Source organism: Eurypyga helias, unplaced genomic scaffold, assembly GCF_000690775.1.
Source record: "Eurypyga helias isolate BGI_N326 unplaced genomic scaffold, ASM69077v1 scaffold1205, whole genome shotgun sequence".
Classification (NCBI taxonomy): Eukaryota; Metazoa; Chordata; class Aves; order Eurypygiformes; family Eurypygidae; genus Eurypyga; species Eurypyga helias.
Genome location: NW_010253155.1, coordinates 14726 through 35041, shown reverse-complemented (window position 1 = coordinate 35041; position 20316 = coordinate 14726). Strand labels below are relative to the sequence as shown.

At 38.2% G+C, this 20316-nt stretch overlaps 1 protein-coding gene across 1 annotated transcript; it reads right to left on the bottom strand.

Annotated features, from left to right (window-relative positions):
* Positions 1–79: 79 nt before the first annotated feature.
* On the bottom strand, positions 80–19821 carry LOC104510340 (doublecortin domain-containing protein 2-like; the record flags this gene model as incomplete). The annotated part of the gene is made up of 4 exons (XM_010152555.1): positions 19529–19821; positions 17052–17103; positions 330–406; positions 80–211 (listed from the first exon to the last, which is right to left on the bottom strand). Coding segments are annotated over exons 1-4 (554 nt in total), but the record flags the coding sequence as incomplete, so codon positions are not given.
* Positions 19822–20316: the final 495 nt, after the last annotated feature.

Below are 20316 nucleotides of genomic sequence, written 5' to 3'. Positions count from 1 at the left end.
GATCCATTACACTTACCTATGGAATTTTAAAAACATATATACAAATATCAAATGTATCTTGCAAATAGCTTCCTAATACCTTTGAACAGCTCCACTTCTGAGGGTAACTTTTACTGTAATCATTTCGAGAATACGATCCCAATGATTCAGTGTTTTCCTGGGAATGAGGAGGCGTACTACAGGTCTAATAAGGTCTCCATTAGCAATCAGGCTGAAATAAAGCAAAGTAAAATAATTTGGAGGAGCATTTTAAACAAAACTCATCTGAAGTTAAGACACATCCCCCACACCCCACAAATGGTGGTTCACTAATTGAAAATTCTACTTACAAAATAATGTAGGGCTCCTGGAGTGATTTTCGAAACCGTGCTGACACAGTGATTCTACTGTGAGTAACCGGCTTGACCTGCAAGGTCAAAAAGAAATAGAAATTATTCAGTCTTTACACTGGGAAACAGCTCGCCTTGACCACCACCAGCAAAGGGGCAGCGTATCTGCAGAAGGAAGTTCTTGTTTATAAAACATGCATTTTATTCCATTCCAGCTTTACTTTCTAAAGAGCATACATAATTACTGCTGCCAGTTTATACACATGTTGAATAACAACCACAGCATAGTATACCACAGTGCAGCATGGCACAGCGTATGGTTTCCACTAAGAGGTCAGAATTGTATGAACATCTTTGGTGACAATTCTCAGCTGTTGTTCCTAGAGACACAAGACAACACTCCCAAAAGCTGTTCTTGCTTTCTTAGTCTTTACTGCTCATAACCATGGACCAGGCAACACCTTCTCTTTTTAACAATAAATGCCATTTCTAGGTCTCTCTGCTATTATGTAACAAGCAATTTTGCTCTTGTACGGGTCTTTACATCCAAATCCATCACTGATTTCTAAAGGCTGCTGAATACTATGCTCCTTTTAAGGGAATGACTCACAAGTGAGCTGAGCTGCAGATTTTTAGCTCTCAGAATAGGCTACTTAATTCTCAGCATTATTCCCTGTACTCCTTCGAACAGACATTGCATTGAGATCAGTCAGTTGGCTCAACATCAATGCCATTATACTGAATAGAAAGTTATGCAATATCACCTAGTTAGGATTCCCTATTGCATTTATAAACATACATTCATATTAAAAAAAAAGGATAAACCCAAACTTCAAAATCATTGTGAAGATTTTTCAAAAATTTTCCATAATTAGCAGATTAAAATAAGGTGTCAAACCCAAACAAACATTCAAAAGTCACAGTACATGCATTAACAAGTTGGCTACATTTCTGAAAAACACTATAAAAGCTTAAAGGATGAACTAGCCAGCATGCACAGAGATATGCTTTCAAACAGATATACAAAGTTTATTTAAACTGTCAATGTTCCAGTCACTATGTAAAGCAGTGTAATGACGTGATGTGTTGCAGCTTTATCATACTCTGTGCTAACTTAACCAATACTTCTCATTTAATTTATGGAAAATGATGTGGGCTCCAGTGCTTTAAGTCTGCATGGATTTTCACACAAATGCATTTAGTACTGACAGAACTGTTTTCCAGATCTTTCTCTTGTATATAATGAAAAAAAGGAAGAGAGGTGCTCAACCTACTACATATTTCAAACTAGCTGAAAATTATTATTAAAATATTCAGATACGACTTCCCACATAACCCAAAGAACCTCACACAGCAACTTCTACACCAAACACTTATTTTTCAGAGCATAACTTATTGTTTATGTCACCAAAATTTACTGAGTCTCTAGGAAGAAAAAGAAAACACACCTTAAACTGCAACATCCAAAAACATTTCTATTGGGCAAATAACCCTTAATGGCTTACAACAGCAATGTAAGCAATCTAATAGAAAGCTTCATACTATAGGAAAAATAAGGTAACTTTCTAAAGAGTATGCTACCAAAAGCTGAGGCAATACTAATTTACTTCTATAGTATCAGGTCCTAATATTTAGGCTCCAAACTCAGGTTGCATCCTAAATGGGAATGACTTAACTTAGGCTGCCCTTACCCTTCCCCGTGTAGCTGCTAGGTTCACATGCTAATCCCCTATAGAGTATTCAATATATAACTAGTAAAGCCTTATATCACTTTTCCTAAAAGTTGATTCCTTATCCATTCCTGATGCTCACTTACGCTGTTCATACCTATACTCAAGTGCTCACATACTCCAAACAGTCCATCAAACCAGGTTCTCTGATGCAGTCTGCAACTTTCAGATTTCAACGATTTACACTTTACTGAAAACAGTTAGAAAATATTCACTAAGCATAAAGGAGCCCTTTAGGTTAGTCCTAGGTGTGTCCAATTACTTAGTTCTTCCTGCAACCTGATGAAACCATTAATTTTGATGTTGGCTTCTCAGAAGGCCATGATGTTATTGCATACAGCCCAATCATCAGGGCCGCTGAGAAAAGAAGCAACCTGATAGATTTTAAGGGCCCATTTATTACTCAAAGGATTGTATTTCTGCCAATAATAGATAATGCGGCATCAGCTTGCAAGTCAGTCATTGGGGTTACTCTCTCAAGGAGTCATTAATATTTCTGGCAGCCTAACACGTCAACCTTGTTTTTAAACAAGCAAACTGCAGGGGACTGTAAGATGGGGCCAGTTTGAGCAGAGACTTAATATTTGTCTTTTCTACCTAAACATCGCCTAAACCAGAACAAAATGCAAACTTGCACTGCTTTGTTAAGAGTGTTTAAATCAAATGTACCTCCTGTATTAAAGATGAAAAAAACATGTCAGTGCAATTTGCTAATGTTACATTTGCTAATGTAATGCCAGAAAAGTCTGTGTGTGGAAACACTAAGATGACCATGACATTATTAAAACACAATATGTAGCACAGTCTATAACAAGACCTCAGTTTCTGGGAGCTTGGAAAAAAGCAGTCCAGACTAAGTTAAGCAGACGCTGTACCATTGTGGCCAGAATTCTCTGAAGAGTCTTTTGCCACACCCAATGTGAAGAGCAGAGGCAGGTACTGCATATTTTCTTGGAGTCCCACATGCTCTTAGGCAGATGTTTAGGCTATTGTCTGTCAGGAACAGGAGAGAGAACTAATGTCTTTGAGACTCCTTGCCTCCTGAATGCACGTTTTACACCGGATCTGTTTCAGGGGCCAAAAAAAAAACCACCACCCACCACACATCTCTCTATATTCATCCACAGGGACACTCTGATGCTGTAATGGAGAGAGAGGAAATGATAAAATAAGTATATAAATTATAAGAAAATTTTTAAAAACCCACACACCATAAAGAGGGATGTGCCTGCAGATGGAGCGTGCTGCAAAAGAGCTGTGTACAACACCTTTAAAATTAAAGTTGGCAAGCCTGCAGACATCCAAGTAACTGCAATATAGTATAATAAAGTATTCCACAATGCACAAGAGACAACTCTTACAGATGCCCAGTGTATGTTCTGGCTACAGCATAGTATATCAAGCTCTCAAGGTAAAGCAGCGAAAAAACTCAGCTCAAGCTACCCTAGCTTGCTCTGAAGCCACTCTTTTAAAAAAGTTTGCCTAGACCTATACTGCAGTGATTAAAAAAAAAAAAGAAAAAAGAAAATAGAAACAAACCAACCAACCACCCTATACACCATTCTTTACCTGACTGTCTTGTTCTCTTTTGGGCTTTTTGGGGGTTTTAGCTGGGTTTTTTGGGGAGGAGGGGATAGCACAGTTTTTGAGTTACAACCTCACAGAGTTTAAAACAACTTCTGTCTGACCAATGTTAAACTATTTATGCTTATGAAAAGCAAGCCACATAATTTCAATATACAGAAGTGTACATTAATAAAAGATGAAGTGCTCAGATACTGTAAATCAATCTAGTTACTTTGAAGTATACGGAGTTATGTCAAACCACCCCAGCGAAGACCTGAGCCAGGAGTTAATTAAAGACTACATGATTCTGCTCCTATTTTGTTTATCTGAGGTAGCACAGTGTTGCAGCATCTGGAATAGCCTGACCCATCTGGCACTGCAGAGTTACATATTTACAGCGATGTAGTCTTGGGTGAAAGTTTGTGCCTGCATTAAGAGATCAGCATCATGAGCCCACTAAGCCATTTATTTTCTTTTAATTTCACCAGCCATATTTTCAGCTGATGTAAATCAGCACATCCAATTTATTTCAGCAATTGTAAGCACATTTACATTAATCAGTGGTCTGGCTCCATTATGGTTTTATCTTTAAATTTCGTACATTTTTCAAGTTGCTTAAAAAGACCCATTCAAGGGCAGTTTCCATATCCTACTGACAAATGTCACCAACATTTCATAATTTGTGAGGAGATATTAATCTGAGGCATCACATGACAACATAGAGCAGCAACACAAAGCATTTAGGGGATGAAGGAGAAAGCATTCTATCAGTTGAAACTCAGAGGGAACTTTAAGTAAGCTGGAAGCAATCAGTCAAATGCGAATTTGCAAGGCAACAGGAGCTAAACACAGTTGGAAATACACCATGGGTGCCCCAGCAGTGTGGATCTTTCTGGCTCCAGAGAGCAGTTGCCATCTGTGAAATAACTCTGCTAAGTACCTTGCAGAGTCTGGGAAAAACAAAGCAGCTAAACTCAATGCAGGCTATGTTCTGAAAGTGGGGATCAGTCTGCAGTATTTGAGATCTCTGTAAACACTTGAATGTCAGAATACATTCTAAAGGGAGTCTCTTAGAGCTCAGCTTTCACCTTCAGTCATAATTCATTGTGATTGAATTTTTGTTGCTGAATGTTAGACGCAGATGAGTGCCTCAAAACATTCCTTTCACAATACAAAGCCAAGATGTAGATCAACATCTAACTGAAACATGGTAAAAAAATCCACACCTTCACAGCTGTTTTATAACAACATTCTACACATTTTTCCCTTTTATTAAAAAATATGCTAAATATTAACAAAATCTAACAAATACACACAAAATATTTAGCAAACACACACAGCACGTTGCACAATCTACTTTCTGTACTTACATCTTCCACTGTTGACTGCTGGCAACAAAAACCAAAATGATCAGCAGCCAAACCATTACTTCACATACACTATTAAATGTGTGCATATGAAAAATAGTTTTTGTAAGAAAACCATTTTGAATTAGTATGTGCATATCCACATGTGTATACAGGTATATAATATGTGTGTATGCATACATATCTACACCAATTAAATATAATTTTCATACAAGAATTTCTATTATGTTTATTTATGTTCAGCTGACCACATGAAAGACTGAACATCAACTAAAACCATGTTACTCCTTTCTAGAACACTACAGATGGACTTGCTTATGCAATGCTTCTAATTCCAAGAAGTGTTACATTGGGAAAAGAACCTTACAAACATGGTATTACAGGGAAATCATCACTGAGAATGGCTATTTATATAAGGACTCTGAGCAACCCACACATTTTTTACTTCTTTCTTCAGAAATATGTTAAACAGTAAAAGGTAAAATCATAATCCCTAAAACAAAGATGTGGCAAAATTAAGTGTATTTGTTTTGGTTGGTATGAACCTATTTGCTGATCCCTATGCATAATGTTTTTGCTTCTACGAATTATACTTTTCACACTTACTATTTAAATATAAACTGGAAAGTGGGACAGACCCTACCCAACCTCCTGTTGGCTACTCAGGACTTGCAAGAGGTACTTGACACTTCAGAGAATCAATCCTTTGTATATCAGAAAAGTATATAGTTTATTAAATGGTACTTTAATTGTCCTCTGAACATACCATGCTGCATATTCAGTTTCATACAAGGTGACTTTTATGCACTTTAGAATAGTTTAATACAGAAATGTGCCACTCCCATCTTTTCCATCCAGTTTATATTAATTGCAGACATAATAAAGAGGTCTGGCAGCACTTTCACAGGCTGCCATGAAGACACAGGCTTATCCATAGCTAAGAAATGGTATTTATTTCCTTTTCTTACCAGAGGTGGCCCCCATCAAAGAGGGCAACTGAACAACAGCAAAATTTACAGGTTTACACATATTTATAAAGCCATATTGGAAGGCAGCAAAACAACAGTCAAAAAACATAACCTCCCTGAACCAGATGCTCTGTGCTGGTTTGATTTATACAGGTTTAAGAGCTGTCCTTTCTTACTGCTGTATTAATATAGTCTTGGGCGCTATGAACATCTCACTCATTACTCATGTCACTTTATAAGTAACCTTTTGAAGTTTTAAATATTTCAACACAATGTCACATTCCAAATTTATCAGCTCATGCAATGAGCCATGGCTTTGCCAGTTTGTAACAATGGTCTGTTTGTTAATCAATGTGCCCAAGAAATTTAAAACAAGTATTTGCATTCCCCTCAGGCATAGCTGAGGTCAAAAGAACCAAAACTCCATTTATACACACTATTACCAGCCTGTGATGTGAAAGAAAGGAATGTTCATGGTTCAGTGATTAAAAGCAAATTAGAATGATAAGCTATTACAGCATAGGAAACATCTTACCTTACCTATTTCATAGAAATATGACTTTTTTTAAAATAGGCATTTTTATACACTTCAACAAAAGATGCAGTCAAATTCATGAGATATTTGATTAGACAAAACCATTTCAGTTATCCTACACTGCAATTAAACCAGATAATCTACATTTCCCTGGCTACTTTGCATTGCTAGATGGTACACTGGACAGTACAAAACAGCCTTGTGCAAGAAACTACCAGCCTTTCTACTGGTGTGGATACAAAACACCACTCAAACTGCTGTTAACAGACCAGATTTCCTACCTTACATAAATAGGTCACAACACCATGGCAATACACAAACTTCTCAAAACACATAAAGCATAGATGAGCCGGAAACAAACTATACCAGAACAAATGGTTATGTACGGATTCAGGAAGCCTTCTAGACGGCAAGGCTAACACAAAATTCCCTTCACCTCCAAGGCAAGTCACCCTCCCAATCTGCCATGATAAGTAAAATGGTCTTCATATCCCTGGTGCATCTTGGCATCTCACTCCATCTGGGTAAGCCTTGGAAAGAAAAATGTTTCACTTGGGATGTCATAGTCTTGGGGCATTGCATTAGGGGCCAGATCTCCAGCTGGGATAAACTAGACAATGTCATTGCCTTATCTGCCCAGGCACTCAGCCTGTGCAGCACTCCAAAATACATCACACTGGTGTTGCTTCTCAAACTCAAGAATACCTCCTATTTCTTCTGAGTTGCATGATACTATACAATACACTGCTTACAACACACATAATGATGGCAGCAATAATGTAGATTTTATTCAGGCAAAATAGATCCTGATGCTCATTTCTGTCACTGACATAATACTGCCAATTCTGACTATTTTTGTCTCCCATAATTTGTGTATTTTCCCTAAGTTCCTTAGACTCATTTAAACCAAAAGGAAGTCTCTGATAGGTTTGTGGCCGGAACCTGGGAACAGTGACAGCTGAAGAACAAAAAGCGACACCTCAAAAAAACAGGGGGCTTTTTCATTATTTTTAATAAAGGGTAAAAGTTGTTAATGTTTCCAGTAAGTCAAGTCAGTATGCAACAAGTTTTTAGTGAGACTAAAATGCCTCATTAAAAGTTTCAGTACTGGCACCTCTTCCTTCCTCCCAGCCTGCCCACAGACCAGAAACAGCAGTTATTTTACAGAACAAGGCAGGTGTGTTAATCAAGGAGAAGACCAACTCTAAAGTTTCACATCAAACTCAATATAGACCATGAAATCTCTACTGGCATGAACCAAAGCCTCTACAAGTCTTTCTGTTGCTCCAAAAACTGTTAAATGCATCTGTAAGCAAGCTGTTAATTAAAATACTCAGAATCACACAATTCAGGTATACAGAAATATATAAAGAGAAATTTTATTAATTCATAGGCTCAAACAGAAAAAATGACACAGTTTTAACTGGATGGCTGGTCAGTTCTTCTCTGATTCCTCCTGATAAGTTTATGAACACTCAGGGAGAGTATCTGTTTTGTATGTCTTGTGCTAATTATGTTGCCAGGATACTAAATATCAAACAATGTCATATAAAAGTTAACTATTAAACATGTTGCTCAGGAGATTAAGGATGAATATCACATTTTTTTTTATTCTTTGCATTTTGATAGCCTTATTCTCAAAACTACTCCTACAGTAGGAATCTTAATTAATTCAGCATCAGAAAATGAGAGATTTCTTAGTCTGTGACACCAGCAGTAGAAGAAATCAAACTGGTCACATATGGGAGTTTAGTCTTCTAAGAGGGTTCAGTTTTACATATTGGCACAGGACTATGAAGTGCACCTTTATACACAATTCTTTTCCAGACATACAAATATTTTGTGTAAAGTAATTTTGGGAAGCACAAATGGTGTTTGTTTTGTTCTAATTTTTAGGAAATAATTAGGAAAGAATTTCCTGTGAAGATAGATTGTTTTGACATCAAATGGCTGTAATTTGCACATGCTGGGATAATTTTTAATATCTGTTCAGGCACTCTCTTACCCTCATAAAATCTCCTGTATAAAGAAAATATCAATGAACTATTTCTAACTGACAGTTAAAAGTTTAAGTGAATCAAGAGTCCACTCATTGGAAAATGACAAGTTTTTCTTATGAATGTACATGTACATTATTCATCAGATATGATAATGCTAGGTCTGAAATAAACAGTAGTTATAAATACTGGGATTTTTCATGAGAATGTCCTTGGAAAAAATATGCAAGTACGTTAGGGACAAGGTATATCTGGCATAAATATACCAAGATAATTTGTGAAAATAAGGCTACATTATAAACCCAAAATTCACTTTTTACAAATTAATCAAATAATATCACTACCAACAGATGAGTGATGACTTCACTGTTCAGCAACGAAAATGCACTAAAAGGATGCAGAAGAAACAATTGCCATAAATTATACTAAAATAATTGAATTTTAAAATATGGAGGACCAGAGGGAAACGGAAAAATGGCAGCTCCACAAAATACTTTTATTTCAACATCTCAGATGCTTTTTTTCAAAATTCTGATGGTAAGTTCAGATCTACCAAGTCTCAAACATTTTATTTTCCACATCACACCCCCCAACATGGTGCCTGCCTCTTCTGTCAGCACTAGATAATTTAGGGAACCTTTTCTGGCCCAGGATCTCACAAAGAACACAGTAGCCAGCTGATACAGGCTGTGATCTGCTGAATAACAAGACCCCACAGCAGGAAGGGGACTCAGCTGATGTACTGCAGCTGGAGACCACCAGGAGAAGGCACATTCTGCCAGTCACAGCTTGATCACAGGAACAGATATCCTCTATGAATCTCCCTAGCAAGCAAACACACCCTACTCCACATCCTAACACGTCTCTGTCATTCAGCGTGTGACCAATGTGAGCCTCACAGGCATTGGATTGGAAAGAAATCTAAAAGTTTCAAAATGTTTATGTAAATAAATGTTTCAAAAATACATTTATGTAAAACACTGAAAAAAAATGAATCGCTGGAAAAATGTGACCAGGACACAACTAATACAAGTGAGGCCACAGAACTGCAAAAGGGTACCCAGGCTGAACATGGAGCTGAAAAAGTAGGACAAGACCTGGTGGTGATGGGCAGAGAGTCCCTAGTGCATCACCCACACCAGGGCCCTGGCATGCATCACTGAATCTGACAGACCAAGAGCCATACACAGCCACTTGTAATGCTAAATGACAGCTCTCCAGAATGAACTCACCACTCAGAGAAATTGGGTAAAGTGACACCCCCAACCAACCATATGTTTGCCCCAACCAGCTCTTACAACATCCATTTTATACTTACTGCCCTGCAGCAGTTCCCAACTGATGAGTAACGTTATAAACACACCATAAGTAGGCATATGTCATAAAATGTGGACCAGGATGTTTTCATTACTTAAACATCATAAAAAACATTGGTGTACCTAAGGAAAGGAGTCTACATCATCCTTATCTCTCTACAGTATAGAACTAACTCTTGATGTGCCTTACGTAGAGTAAGACATGTAAGTAGAACTTTCTTAAATAACTTTATAAATGTTTTTTCTAGAATTTAGGTCTGTAAAAAAAAATCCGAATGGAACATAAATTACAATGAAACTTAAGCGCACAAAACTACTTGTCAGAGCTTGCCACACAATCACCTTGTCCTAGAAACTCAGGAGAAAAAGTGCAGACAAAAAACCTTGATGTTTGTTCTACCTAAGAAAATCTGTGTGCTCTCAACCAAGGGCAAATCTATCTATATGGTCAGCAAAGCAGCTTAAAGCAGGCCTACTAGGAACTTTTGATAATAGATGCTGTTTCATACAGACACTATAACCTTTTTTCTTCTGGTTGCAAGAGACTGGTTCTTCAACATCAAAATACATCTGCTTTTCGTTGGTACCTCCAATTCTTCGCTCTTACAATAACACATTGCAAAGCTTATTTACTTCACCGTGTTTTAAAAACTGCTGGTCATAAAAACTCAAAAAAGAAAGGGGGTTTCAGCTGAACACATTTTAGTGAAACAAAGAGTTTAAAACAAATAGTTGCCTACAGGACTTGCAAACATAAAAGCTCAGTTAATTCTTCAGCAGCTCACCCAGTCTCAATGACAAGTAACAGTCATCTTTTTGAGCGCACAGGGAGAGAACATCAAGACCAGAGATAGTGCCTAGAGAAATATAAATGTCCATACTTCATACCTCATAACTGGAAAATAACATCCAGTACCTTTTACAAACAATTACCTATATAATAAATAAATGGTAACTCTGTTGGTCCATACTTCCTCAAGAGATTGTAGGTTCCTCAAGCACATAATTTAAAATGTATCTGTAGTTGCAGATCACCTTCAGTACAAAAAGGATCTCTTTTGCAAAACAAGAAGCTTGGTTGACAAAAGAAGTGATGGATAGAAACATACCTGAGGAATAGTTTGTATCAAAGCTTTACCTTTGGTCATTTTTCCTACTTCCCCTACCAGTAATGTAACCACAAAAAGTTGAGACATACTATAGCATGAGGGCTCTGCCAGAGGATTTAAACCAATCAAGAACCTGGCTGCCATTTGCTGAGACTGACACAAAATTTCCCCATGTTTCTGGGACAAATGTCTTCTTTCACACTCATTCCTGTCCTTGGTTGAAAGAGGGAGAAGGCAGAAATTTGAACTTAGTCTCTATCCTTGTTCTCTCCCCAAAAATTCTAAAATAAAATGGGATGTGACAATTCTGGAAGATAAGCTTGTTGTAGAGGTCATCAAAGGGGAATTGAAAAATCATACTTTTCTTAGGAAACTTGCTCCAGCCTTCCATGCAGAACAATTATGACAAAGTGTTGCATTAAAAGGCAAAGTAAAATGGTAGAAAATAAGCTCCCTTGCCCTTCTGCTTACCCTCAGATATCAGAGGGGGTGGGGGCAGCTGGGATTAGATTCCGAGTGATGCCAATTTTGCACACTATAAATCCGTTTACATTCAACGTACTGAACTATCACTATTACAGATGCACGAATAGCGTGATGCCCTATTGGTCTAGTCACGTTCAATGAACTAGCACAGTCAGACTTAAGGAGTTTGGTCGCGTTCAGTAAGAACTCACACGGCGAGATTAATGAATAGTGCGATCTATTGACGCAATAGAAGTGCAGATTCTTTTGGACTGATGGTGATGATACACTGTCTGCAAAAGTATGTGCAAGTAATATAGTAACATACAACAACATAAAACTACTCGAATAATATAACAGCATAAAATAACTCTCTCTATATAGAGATTTCTAAGTTTCGTAGGAAAATACTTAGTGTAACTAAGAGTTTAAATCTCACCCAAGGCATCCCTACGTGGGGGAAGAGAGGCTCAGCCCATTGTCTGGTCCCAGAAGTCAGAGGTGGTCTGCGATGGTATCTTCCCTGATGTGTCTGTGACGGTATCTTCCCTGACACCCCTCCTCTCTTAATCATCCATTTTTATACTATTTTTTACCTTTCAGGAGGAGTTTGAGTGACTCTAGTCATACATATCTTGGTTATGACTGGTGTACAATATTCTTGCTTCACTTTAAAGGTATAGGAAAAATTCAGAGTGCATGCTCATTGAGGGGTGGTCACACCTTGGAGGCGAGTAGTTTTTGGGATGGAGGTGTGGGTTTGTATTATAATGAGATTATAGTGAGCAAAGTTCCCCTAAACGACAGCATTTTGTCAAAAGATGGCAGACTTGGCCCAGGGTATCAAATATGCAGCTTATCAGTTCCATAGTACCTTCAAGTTCCCATATCAGTACAGAGCCTGGCTGCAGTACTCAACTTTCTGTTGAAAACTCAACTGCAGTGCTCCACTTTCCGCACAGTTCCTCTTACAGTCAGCACACCAAGTTCCCCTAGTGATGTTAACATCTAGGGTTGCCCAAGGAACTACCGTGGTAGAGATTCTCTGCATATCGGCCGCACTCCACCCTGGAAGTCTCCTCAGTACTGTGAAGTCTTTTCTTAAAATATGAATGTAAGTTTAATTTCCAAGTCACCTCCAGTAATTATTCCACACAATGCTACAGTGCAAGAGATGTCATCACTTACCTGTACAAACAGGCAAGAAAGTGCCCCATACATGTAACACCGGATGATATGAGAACAGAGAGAGATGTGGCTTTCAAATCCCACCAGCATGCAGCAGGGCATATCTGGTGAGAATGTACTTTATAATTGCTCAAATGTTACTGCATCACAATTATCTCAGAAACCAGGGAACTGAAATCAGATGTTAATATGAAACTAAACAAATTGCAGACTGATGTTCTGAAGTGAAAAGGATCTTGCAGGCTTTTCCCATCCTAAACACCTTCCTTTCTTCTCCAGAGTTACCAGTTTTCTCTGAACTATTCCCTTCTTCACATGCATATAGCCAACAGTCTGAGGAAGATTTGCAAAAGCAAAAATGGTATCAATGCATATAACTATCTTTGAAATCCAGTGACTGTTAAAGTACCACAACTACCATTGGTATTTTTGCAAAACTAACAGCATTCCATCTCCTTCCTGGCCCTGGGCATGGCTCAAAGTCTACTGAAGTCAATGATCACTGAACTACAGACATCACTTGCAGTGACACTACAGAACTCCTGCTGCTTCGAAACATTTAATAAATGTTGAGTATCACTTTCATGCACTTTGCTTTTATTATAAATTATATCATCCTGCAATAAGATATCAGAGTCCATCTCCATTCATCATCCTATACTGACACGGGTCTATACACAAAACTTCACCCAGAAGACAGGGCTGTAAGTTCAAGTCCAAAGCTGGGGTAGATTGATCAATAAAAATACCTATTTTCCATCAGGTGAGCATTTGGCCTGTTTATTTCAGTTGTTTGGAGGCCTTAGTCTGGTAAACTAGATTTTAAGAAACTAGACACTGGATTAAAGAAACCTATAATTGATATCAGAAATCCTGATAATGAGATTATTTCATTGAAGACCACCTTGAAACCTGATTTCTATCAGTAGCAGAATGACTGAAGGCTTTTAATTTTTTTTTTTTTTTAAAGACTCAACTCTGATTAATGGTTGGGACTCAGAACAAGACTACAGTTATTTTGCAAGATTTTAAGAGCAATGTTATTACTGTCATATTCCAACTATTTTTAAAAAAATACTTATTTTTAAAAGAAAGCCCATAAAATTAAAACTGCTCTCGTTTTACTAGTACTTTACACTTGTCCTTATTGAATTTCATTAGATATCTCCCTGCCCAGCTCTCCAGCCCGTCTAGGTCACGCTAAAGTAGTTCAGATGCTGCCTTCAAAGAACAATAAAGTATTCCTAAAAGCAGATGTCAAACATTTGGTAGCTTAATTTACACAAAAAGAAACCTACAGCTGCATACAAATACACAATGTACTGCTGATGCCTAAGATTTTCTTCCTTTTGCATCCCTCCTCACTAATAAGAATAAGAAATAGATATATTTAATTTTTTTACTGGAGAAAAACCTGCACCACAAAACACTCATCAGGTAGGAAATGTCAAATTAAGTGTGCCTCAAACTACCAGAATCATGCCCTCGTACCTAAGCCTAGAATCACAGAATCTTTTAGGTTGCAAAAGACCTTTAAGATCTTCAAATCCAACCATTAACCTAGCATTACCAAGTCCACCACTAAACCAGCTCTAATAGCTCCAAAACAATTTCCTCCAGTGGAAAACACTCTTGCACCAATTCCAAATTCACCAGCAGCATTCAGGAGTAGTGTGGCACAAGGTCATTTGTTGGTATGACTGCTCACCGTCTTGGCCATGGCCAGAGCAAGGCCAGGTAGAAGGTGAGAAAGGTGAGAGACAATCCCCAGAACATGCTTGAAGAAGTCTTTGCTGTCTCCAGGCTCTGACTAACAACAGCACTACTGAGGTGGTGGGTTGAGAATGTGCTGGTGTCCAGAGCATTCATTTGGGAGTCCTCAAAAATTATATCATGTTCTAAAATCATTCTGGGGGCTAGTGGGGAAAAAAGGAGGAAAGGGAGGCAAGAAATATAAGCAACAGAAGGAAGGAAAGAAAAAAGAGCTGGAGCTAACAAAGGAGAGCAGGTACCTTCTGGTACTTCAGCACCAGAACAAAGAGAACAGGAATTGCGTTACTTAGCAAAGATCAGTCTGAAAGCAAACCCTGATGTTAGCCTGGAGCTGTTTGTGAAGCCATTGGTAAGGTTTTTATTCAACACATAGCATAATGGTCCTTGATCTGCAAGGAGCCTGCAAAGCTGCAGTGAAACAAATAATAAACCAAGTTTTATTAATTTCTTTTCTTCTGCCCCACCCCAGTCCACCAGAACACTAGAAACTCAGATCTGACCCACAAATGTCTCTGTACATGCATAACCGGTAATCTTTCTACTGAAGTCTTGGAGGTGATGCACAAACTACACCTTACTGTGCTTGCATGACTGAGCCACAAATTTCTTTCTTGTCAATGCTGTCATTCACATACACTGATTTTTTTTTTCCCTTTTCTAATGAAACAAACAGGGAGGATTTTATTTCTGAAATTCAGTCTAAAATAATGTCTTAGGAAAGCAAAACACCTTTGTGGGCTAGCATAAAGGATTACTACAAGGCTCCGTGGAAAAATACTGGTTTTTTGTTTGCTGATGCAAATCCACCATAATCAAAGAGAATAAATATGTAGCAATACTGCTGCCCTCCTGGCTCTAAAACACATCGGGATTTTTAATTTCTAGGTGAATGCTTGAAAAACGTAAAATCAGAATTTGCTTCTGCAAATTGTTTTAACATAAATATATTTAGGCATCAAAACTTCTGTTACTAGTCCCTTGAAAGTTCATTCGTAGGACTAAATTATTATTATTCATAATAATTATTCATAAGCCCAGATAAAAATCTGTAGACTATTACTAGGCTTCATTTCACTTTTATGACTCCTCAAATAAATCAATCACATAAAATTAAACTCAACATGGGGAGTTAAGTTCTCAAGAGAGACCATGGAGATTGCAAACGTTAGTCAAATAGCTGAAATGGATGGTTTATACTGAATACTTCAAAGCCCTGAGAGATAGCTGAAAGTGTTAATATACAATGAGCACTGATTCAAGAAATCATAATAGAAGTGTCTCTTACCAAATTATGCAACTCTAAGTAAAAAACCCACAACTTCTATAACTGCTTCTCTAACTGCACAGAATTTTTATTACATCAAGAATCTTGTAAGGATTCGCAGCAAAATCATCAGTCTTAAAACTAGCCTTAAAGTAGCAAGCCTGTGGTTGTCCTGGTAACTGTCAGTATCACATTTAGTCAAGAGTCTTCCATGAAGACAACTACCTTCTCAGCAAAGGGCACATGGAATTATTCACACCGCACACGTAATAGTGAACGCAAACCACTGCGTTTTCAGAGATAATTAGAAGCAATTTCCTTTCTTTTTCTTTTTCACCCACATACTGCTTCAGCATAAAGTATGGTGCTATCCACACATTCAGGTGTTCAGAAAAAATAGTACAGATTGATCATATATCCAAAGGCAGATTTTTTTGGTTCAGAACTACATTTTGTGTGTTGCAGGTTCAGGTAAGTGCAATACTGCTATCATACAAACATTTCACCTCCCCCCAAAATTATAATCTCTTACTTAGATCACAATTAAAAGTGAGATAAATTATTTGATTCTCTGTCTGTGCAGCTTGAAACATCACAAGTACCTAGTTTCAGTGGATTCACAAGTCTGATCAGAGGAAACTCAGAACTGGAGTAAGAAAATGCTGGAGGTCAAAAATAGAATTTATTAAGAAAATACACATGAAAGCTTAGATAGTGGGTATGTGAAGGTATGTTGCTCAGTTTTATATACGTCAGCAACACAGTATAACCCTGCTGCCTCACCAGTGTTAAATTAATTTTTCCTAATTTTTAAAATTGTTCCCTTTCCTTTGCAAAAAAAAGACCCAAACAACAGGGAAATGTGAGTGGCTACATAAAAACAACAAAACTGTAAAATATTCTGGTCAATTGCATAAATAAATAACCCAGAAAAAATAGAATTTAAGGTAAATTTATATGATACTACTAGTAGCAAATAAAATCTCTGACTTGAAAGACTGACTTTTCCTGTTGATTTTGAATGAGAAAGAAATGGGTTACAAAGTTACGATCATTTATAAAATGGAGGTGTCATATTTCATAGCCTCTGAATAAGAAGCGCCTTGAGTATCACAGAAAATGTCATTAGCACACTAAAGCCTCACTTTTGAGGTTCTTTTAGTACAAGGCGTCCTACTGCCCGGAACCTGCTCCACAAACCATTAAATTGTTGGAAACCTGGCATGAGACCACAAGGCAAAATAAAATGAAAAAATAGGGAGCTGGTGCTTCTTTCTGGGTAAATGCTGTAATTCAAGTGTGTGTTAGAAATCATTGCTATCTCCATACAGAATAAAACAGTAAAAATAATGCAGAGACACACACCTCACAAAACTGGCCATAAGTGCAGGCATGCCACTAACATTAACTGCAGGTTTACTTCTTAAATATTTCAGAATCCTACCTTGTTATTGACTTCAGCATTTTTCTTCTTTGTTTCTCCAATGTCCAAATAGCTGTGGAAGGAAAACAGTATTGATTATTTACAGAAGCATCAAACTTAGAAGTATAAATATTTCTACACTTTTTCCATATATGAAGCTTTTAAAATGTATCATGACTCAAAATAACATAAAAAGTAAGTAATTCAAGATTTTATTGAAGGATTGTTACTATAAATCTGCAAGCTAGCCCTCTAGGCTAATACAAAACATGGGAGAACCAAACATCCACCTTCAAGTCACTGGTGATTAGAACAGAGCATCAATACACACTTGTCAGAAAGAAGCTCACATACTACTTCAAAGCAGATCAGTAAATCTCAGCATGATATCAACATACCAGAGTTTTCAAAGTCATCATCTTGCCTCTTTGTTTCTCACAGTAAATCTCTGATAGATGTAAAGCTTTCCTTCATATCCACGTTTAACCCAGGTCATCAGCTAAAGTTTAGAAGTATCAGCTAAAGTTTAAAAGTGATGTTTAAACACCACTTGTGTTTCAACAGGACGTGGACACATCTGAACATTGTATATCCTGGTTTCTTATGATTGCAATGAACCAATGGCATCTTCAAAATTATTTTATGAATAAACAAAATACATGCCTCAACTGGACAAGAAAACAAAATACATCTATCTGAACAACACTGCTCTCCATCAAAGTAGATATTCCCACTTTTTGTTTTTACATTGCATTAACACGAAAGTGTTACTTAAAAAACACAGTGATGGATTAGCTGTATATTGCCTTTCCAAAGAAAGGGAATTAAATAAGCCTTTAAGCATGAGTAACCCATAGACTGGCAATTATCATTCCCTAATTACCATTCTGTCTACAACCCAGTTAAAAACAAGATCAACATTAAGCCCTTCAGCCTGTCTTAAATAAAGCTTGTAAAAGCACTGCCTACATTTACAGCACTATATAAATAAATACTAATAGTGAAGAACTCCAACTCTAAAGCAGAAATGGAAAAGATCTCAAGTCATCCCGTTTATCCTCCCTTTGGCACAGGACTATGGCATACTATCAAGCGATATATAAAACAGCCTGCTTTTATCAAGTCCTGCAGGTTAGCTTTTCTCTTTGTTGACTTTATCTTCTGGATACGGTATCTTCTGGAATGTTGCAACTATAAAAGTCTGAAAAACTCTCACCATAAACTCTGACCGTAAAACACGAAATGACAAAAATAAATGTTTTTTCCCCATCAAAAATAAATACAAAGTGCTGAATTCTCTACACATTGCATGCTAATGCCACTTACTTTTACCTTGTCTGTTGAACATAAAACACATTAGGAAGGTGAAACATGATGTGCTAACAACTTCAAGCCACCCACAGAATAACAGAATTTAACACTGAAATGATACAGGAGAACTTTCTGAGAGTTGAGCACTGTATTTGACATGGAATAGAGTACAGAGGGAAATGGACGTATATTTAGCCTGTCATACCTCTTCCTCTCTATCTTTGCCACTGAAGTGCAAGAAACTTCAAAAAATCTTCCAGAAGCAGGCAGTGGCAAAAATACTAGGAGTGCTGATAGAGTTCCTGTTCATTACACAGAGAATTTCGTCCTGAAACATAATGACCTCTACTGAAAAATGTAGAGTCTTCAACTCCACACAACCAAGATGAGAGAGGTCCTGTGAAGCTGGTAGTTTAGCATATAAATTCCCCACCACCTCCAGAATGCTATTTCTAATTTTGAGATTTTTTTTTTAATTCAACTGTAAGAAAAATGCCCACAAAGACTGAACAAAACATAATTAGGCAACTGAGACCATGAAATTCACTGCCAGAATTAAGAACCATTACTGATCACATGCAGAGCCACTTAGGAAACACACCTAAAGTCCCAGATGTCCTCCACAATATTCTCGTAGTCTAGAAAACAGAGAAACTGTCAGCTTAATTCTTGGTGTGTAAGAAGGTAAAAGAAAGCAACCAGTCATCTTCTAAATAATGGGAGGGACTCAGCTATTCTGGTCGTAAAAAGGCTATATACCTACCCAAAATGAACAGCAGTGATGATGAGGTGGATAGCTGGGTAGGATATTTTATAGTTCTTAAAATCAAGAGAGAAAGGAAGTGTTGGGAATTAAATTCCCAGGCTCATGAACTTCACGGCAGAATTGTCAACAATCCACCTTTCTACAGCTTTCTTCCTGTTACCACTACGCAGGAATACTGACACTTGCCTCTCAGTTAAGCACACACATCACAACAACATGCCATTGCCACATGTCTTTTGGGTTAAAGGGCTGTTTCTCCTTTTCTACTGTCATGTCAAGGATATGGCACTGTGTGACAGATGGTAAAACAGCAGCCCAATAAAAGGGGTCGGGTGTCCTCTGAAGTACTGCTGTAGTACCAAACCCCAAATCCTGATATTCAAGTTCCATATAATTATTATGTTATTTTTTAGCCACTCACTTGAGTTTCTTGAAGCCTTCCCTGCCACCAGCCACATACTGTTCTCCGCTCTGAAGCTCCTCCAGCTGCCGGACACGATGCCCGCTCCGGGGAGTATAGATGTTATGCACAGCTCCAAAGGGTGCCTTCACCCTGCCTGTCACCTCTTTCAGGAAGACCTCAAAGTTGGACATCTTCTTCTCATTGATGACAATGCGGTGCCCTGGGCAGAAAGGGTCCCCGTTGCGATAAACCAGCACACTCTTCACCATCGGCTGGGAGAGCCATGACCCTTTTGTCCCGGGACTAGTCATTCTCGGTGGCTTCAAACTGGGCTCCTGCACAACCCAAACTAATTCGATGTGCTGCCTGCACCTGTTTACTCAGGAGAGTGTTCCTTCCTGAGCTCCTCTCTCACCTGCCTGACAGGAATGAAGCACCCACACCGCCGGGGCCCTTCCAGGCAGGCAGAGGAGGGAGTTCGTCACCCTGGGGAGGGATTAAAGTCTCCCCGGGTTTTGCAATACAGTTCTTTTTAGGCTTCAGAGCGGCTCTTCCTAGGCAACCAGCTGTTACTGCTCCCTGGCACCTGGGGAGGTTAATGGGGTTTACGCTAGCTAACCCAGACAAAAAAACTCATCGCACTTAAGTGAGATTTGACACCGCAGGAAAACGGACTACAGCGGACCCGTGGCCTCTCAGGGTCTTTATCCTCCAGCTTCACAGAAAGCAGGTTGCACTACCACCCTATTTTACTCGTGAATTGTTTTGTGTACTCGCCCTTCCCTTTTCCCAGCCAGCCGAGAGCC